General features: G+C 39.2%; 1 protein-coding gene across 1 annotated transcript in view; it reads left to right on the top strand.

Annotated features, from left to right (window-relative positions):
• The first annotated feature begins 1436 nt into the window (after positions 1–1436).
• Positions 1437–6000, top strand: part of ACVR1C (activin A receptor type 1C) — a 111990-nt gene continuing 107426 nt past the window's right edge. The window contains exon 1 of the mRNA XM_007494193.3: positions 1437–1760. Within this exon, the coding sequence (XP_007494255.1) occupies positions 1688–1760 (73 nt within the window). The 5' untranslated portion in view covers positions 1437–1687. The remainder of the gene's footprint in view (positions 1761–6000) is intronic.

Genomic DNA, 6000 nt, shown 5'->3' with positions numbered 1-6000 from the left:
TTTTTAAAGTGAAAATATTATCTATACATTACCTATCAAGATTCTTCAAGGAAGCCAATTAAAAGGGAAGGAGGATATGCAGTTTGTGGGAAAACAGTTAACTAATAAATATTACTGCAATAACAGGATTATTGAGGCTTTAATCACATTTTCTTAGAGGATGTGGTATTCCTTCAATCTGCAGATAAGTCCTTTTCTGTATATATGCAGTCATCAATACAGAGTTTATGATGCAAATACTAAAAAATGAACAAAGCAAGGCAGTAAGAATCTGATGTTTTCTAGCATTTTGTTGCATAAGTTTTTGGTATGTGTATTTTTTAAAAGCATCTGTTTTGTGGGTGTCTGGAAGGCCTCAGAGGCTTGTCCCACCTCCCTATATTTTTTTTCTTTTTAATTGATTCAGGACAAAATAGGAACAGAATATATCCACCCTGTAGAGTTTTTTGTGCCCTTAAAAACAATCCTCAATTTCTGGATTGCTACAACTCTAGCAAACTTGCAAAAAGAGTTACTGTTTAATAATCATCCTATTTCTAGTCTTGAGATATGTGTGTTCCTTGGACTAATAAGGACCAACTACTGTGTACATCTTGAACCTATTGGGAAAAGTAAGTCCTGATATTTTTGCTCTCCAAGTGAAGGAACAAGAATAGTATACTGCTTAAATCTGGAGGAGAGACTTTGAATCGAGCACCATTAATTTCTATTACTGAAGAAGCCTTTAAAGACAATGAAAGCAGTCTTTTCCTAATAGTAATATTAATAACATTAAATGTCTTATTTTTAGCTTCCTTGAGTGGCTAGATTAAAAACCTTCAGTTCACTTTCTGCATATGCCAAGATTGGATAAAAGAGAAATGAATTGTAGGTTAACAGTTGCTAATTAGTAAATTTCTCCCATAGCTATATTTCCACTCACAATAATGTGTTAGTTATAACCATTTAATAGCAAAGCTTCAGCAGCATAAACATAACACTTTAATTAGTTTTTTAGTGTAATCTAAAGTGGTGCATATTATGAAAGACACTTCTATTGATGAAGGTGGCAGCCACCACCGTCCCTCCAAAGGAAGGATTTTAGGGGTTTGAAAACCTGGGATAGATGTATGGATACACACCCATACTTATGCACTAACCAGAAATATATTCCTTATCACCTGTCCCAGGTGATATACTTTGTTAGTTTCCTGTAAAGATGGAACATCTGAGGCCACTCTCGATCCCCCTTCTTCAATAAGCATTCTTGTTTCGTCACTTTCCCCAGTTTGCAGGTCTTCTTTTGCTCTCCTTCTCCAGTGCCCGCAGGGCTAGAGAGAAGAGAAAGGGGCGGAGGCTTGCTCCCGGGAAGTAAGAGTGTGACGGCCTCTGCCTGCCTCTCCCCCATCGTCCACCCCCCAGCCACGCCCCCACGGCTCCCCGCGTGTCCCCGTGGCAGTTGGGGCTGGTGGCTGGAGCACCCACACCTCCTGCCTAGGGGGGCGTGGGATGGGGGAAGGGGAGGGAAACAGAGAGGGGCGCAGGCACCGACTAGTGGCTACCGCGCACTTCAAAAGGCGTCCCCGGGCTGCGCTCTATTCCCGCACCCTGGGAACTTCTGAGAACTGCGCGCCCGCCTTCTCTCTTTCTCTGCTTTCTGCTGTCCTTCCTCTCTTTCCTGGCTTGCAGCCGGCCCCCCGCAGTGACCATGACCCGGGCGCTCCACTTCGCGCTCCACCAGGCTCTGGTGCTCTTCGCCATCGCCGCCTCTCTCTCTGCAGGTACGGCCGCCTCTCCACCCCCACGGTGGCGCAGGACCATAGGGGTGTCCAAGGAGGCGCTTGGCGGAGCTCTCAGCGCTCTTGGGCTCGGAGCAGATTTGGGCTATATCTAGAGCTGGGTGGTCAGAGCTTTGGGGAGGGGTGCCCGGAGTAATGGTCATAGGGAGGTGGAGAAGGGAGAGCTCCTGGGCAGAATGATTTTTGGGGCGGCAGTTTAAGGTGCAAAGTGGACTGTTACTGACTGGCAGTCCTGGGGAGAAACAGGTGTATCAGGAAAGGGAGGTTCGAAAGTGCGTATATTATCCCAAGCTTCAATCCAGGAAGAATGGGGGTAGGGAGGCGGAGGAAACTTGGGGGGAGGCGGTTGGTGGGAAGCTTGATGAGTCGGGGGAAGTTTCGTGGGTGACAGGTGTGAGGAGGTTGTAGAGAGCCGAAGGATGTGTATGTGTGTGCGTGTCTGTGTTGTGTGTGTGTATGCATATGTGTGTGTGTCTACTCTGTGTTTCCTACGGGAGCAGTCTGGAGGATTGGTGCTATAAGGACAAGGCAACGGGGCCACTGTAGACGTCAGTGGCGTTTCACTCTCAGGGTTCATGGGACCCATGGGTAACTGTGGGAAGTGGTTAAGCGGAAAGGGGTATCCAAAAGATGCGTGCGTGCCCAGTTGGAGCTGGCAATAGGATAGGCTAAGCCCTGAAGTTTCTTAAAAAAATAAAAAAAGACGACTGATAAACCTCTGCATTTATCATGGGTGTGTTGGTTGGTTATCTGGTCTTAGAAATTATGAGCCAAAATTTTAATTATTTAATTTTAAAAATGTATACTGTATATCGTTTATGTGAAACTGGACAAATGGTTTGTTTTGCAAAATCTCTTATCTAGGAATTTCTTCTTTAGTAAATAAAAATTCTAAGATCATTTCCATCAAGGTTTCTTTAAATTATAAGACTCATTCTTCCAATTTTGTCAAAAAGACGTTTTTTTTTACGTTTGTATATATCTCACATATGCATATACATATATATTTTTATCTCCATATATTTGCATATAGTGGACAAAGAAACATTGTTTTCAGAAAGTTTACTTGATCTCAAACTTGCCAGGTACTTTTCAACTTCTCTCTCTTGCACCCCCCCAACCCGCACAATGTGAGTCTGACTTCTAATAGCTAGATTTATGATACAATTCTTTTCAGTCAAGTAGGGCAAAGTTTGGAATAATTGTTGTCAGCAGATATTCTGCAGTACCAAACAGCCTGGGGCAAGCTGCCGATTGTAGGGATGTGTATTGGGGGGAAAAATAGAGGGAAAAACCTGTTTCTAAAGCAAAATTGTCTTTGAAGGGGTACCAAATTTCTATAAAATGGTGTCTTTGTTCAGGATCAAAAGGGAATAATGGGATGACAGGAAAGACAATAACATTTTCAGATGAAAACCGATCAAATGGAGCTAAGCAGCTAATAGGAAAATCTGAATTAAAGGGGGTTTAAATTCTGTTATCTGGAAGCTTTAAAGTGATCCCCATGATTTAGTAAGATTTTTCTGAATCCAGTCTCCTGAGTATAATAGTTTTGACATATTAACATGTAACTATTAATAATTATAACATATAACTATTAATAAACCTATTAACATTGCATATTAGGTCTTCTATCTGTAGAATAGTACATACCTGAGTACAAAGCTATAGACTTTTTATCTGGAATAGACATCATTCATTTTGCCTCAAGAACACTGTCTGAAGCATTAGATATTACCATATAACAAAGCGCTGGTCCATTTTATACATGTTTTCTTAAAATAGTATTAATTATGGGAGGTAGAATCTTTAATTATAGAAGTGGCAACTACAATGTAGTGGTTATGAGAGATACATATTTATTAAAATATAGTTTCTAGGTCAAAAATAATCATTTAAAAAGTCGATTCTTTGTTTTTTGTTGAACCTGTTAGTATCAATATATTGGCCTTTTGCTTTTTGTTTCTCAAATGGTAGCCTACTCCTTAGAAACCCATGTAGATTCTTTGAAGAGTATCAAAAACTTTTAGTTGCTTTTTTCACATGGTTGCTTAGGTAGTTTTAGAATTAGTAGTTTCACAGGTTACTATTATCAGGTATATAGGTCACATATGAAAGTGTGCAGGTTAATATTGGAAATCTATTTGCAATGGGGAGACTGTCTCATATGAACCCAATATTCAGGACATCTTCTGTATGCTCTGACTCCTGCAAAAATATAATATGAGTTCTACCAATTAGAACTCACTTCTCCTATCCCATATATAACACACATATGAACTTTAGAATAAATAAAATTGCTGACATTTGTTTAGTACTTTGCAACTATAAACACCTTTGTATTCATTATTTCATTTAATCTTTCCCAAACTTCCGGGAGGTAGATAATACAAGTATTATTATTTTATTGCATTTTATGAATGAAAAACAAATACCAAACTACAGTGAAGTTAAGTGACTTTCCTAGGGGCACAAAACTTGTGAGGGAGGGAGTCAAGAGCTCAGATCCAAGTCTTCCGACTCCCAAGTCCAGTGATCTCCATTATGCCTTAAATAGAGTGCTTAGGAAATCGGAATATGTGTACAGAACATGCTACAAGCTAAGGGCCCTACAGTACCTAAAAGACTTGATTAATCAGGAAATCCTTTTTGTCTTGTATATTCTTCAACCTGGTCACCTCACTCTAATTAGTACCAGGAGATATTTTTCAGGAGCCAGAAGTGAGAGTTATTGATTTGTGGTTTGAAAACTGAAATTACATTTAATGGTGCTTCAAGTATCCAGCTAAAGAAAAGCTTCTGAGGCAGTGGTTATCTCAAGTAATCTAGATTGGTGATTAACTGAAGATTGGATGATGTGAACTCTCCCTGGACTCCAGACAAGTCATCGTGCCTCATGAAGTAAGGAACTGGTAGGCAATATGGAATCATAGCCATCTGAAAGCTCTCTATTCTGAGGGTGTGTTGGGGGCGAAGTCGTGTTTTATTACATTTTAATTGTTTGTCAAGTTCTGGTACACTAAATCATTACCCAGGCCTTTAGTCAGAAGAATATTATTGAGACTTTAGAATACTACTGTGGAACAAAATGAACAAACTTGAAATGATATATATTAGCTATTAACTCTAGGACGAAAATACTATTGTACTTAATAATTTGACAAACTGTATCCCTTTTTTCTTTTCCTATTTTCTTTTGGGAGCATCACTAAAGGTGGGAGCACATACTAAAACCTACATATTCTACAAGTGAACTGAAAGTGAAAGCTAATAGCAGGATTGATAAGATTGATTAACAGATTGATTAAATAGAAATCCAGAGCTAGAAAGGATCTCAAACATGGAACCCAGTATTTCCTTATTGCAAGATTCATAGACTGAATTTATTATAAAAGATCTTTATTTCTAATGACCCATAAACATTATACAAAAACTGATTCATCATTCATGCTCATCATTCTTTTCATCTCTCCCAATCTCGTTTCCCTTGGATATTCTCTTAGGACTCCCAAGTGTCCCTTTGCTGAAATTTTGAAAAGCAGAACAGTCTGCGGTAGAGAATTTACATGTTCTCCATCAACAATATATTTTGGGTTGGGAAATACTGGACTTATCTAAATCTTTTTTTTTTTTTAAACTCTTTCCTTCTGTCTTAGAATCAATATTGTGTATTGGTTCCAAGGCAGAAGAGTGGTAAAAGGTAGGCATAGGCAATGGGAATTAAGTGACTTGCCCAGGGTCACATGGCTAGGAAGTGTCTGAGACCAGATTTGAGCCCAGGATTTCCCATCTTTAGGCCTGGTTCTAAATCCACTGAACCACCTACCTGCTCCCCTCAAAGTCTTTTTTAATTTTATTGATGAGGAGACTTAAGATTCATGAGATATTAACTGATCAAAGTCACCCAGCCAGCTGTTACTAGTCTTTTGACTTTTAGTATACAACTAGGACTCTTTAAAGACGTCTTTGCTTTAAGATAAGCTTTTGAATGAATGGATTATTAAGTATTCATTGGGTATAAAAATAGAAAAATAAGATAATTCCAATTCTCAAGGAGCTCATTCTAATGGGGAAGACAACAGATCTGCAAGGTTTAAGTTGCAAGTCAAATGGAAAAGTCCCAGGGGTCCTTAGAGTGTTATGGCAAAAAAAATGGTAATATTTCTTTTTTAATGTTGTTTCCACTGATAAAATCATCTCAGCTTTGGCCCTTGCTAAAAGC

The sequence above is a fragment of the Monodelphis domestica genome, chromosome 4 (assembly GCF_027887165.1).
Source record: "Monodelphis domestica isolate mMonDom1 chromosome 4, mMonDom1.pri, whole genome shotgun sequence".
Lineage (NCBI taxonomy): Eukaryota > Metazoa > Chordata > Mammalia > Didelphimorphia > Didelphidae > Monodelphis > Monodelphis domestica.
This window is presented reverse-complemented; position numbering and strand designations above follow the sequence as displayed.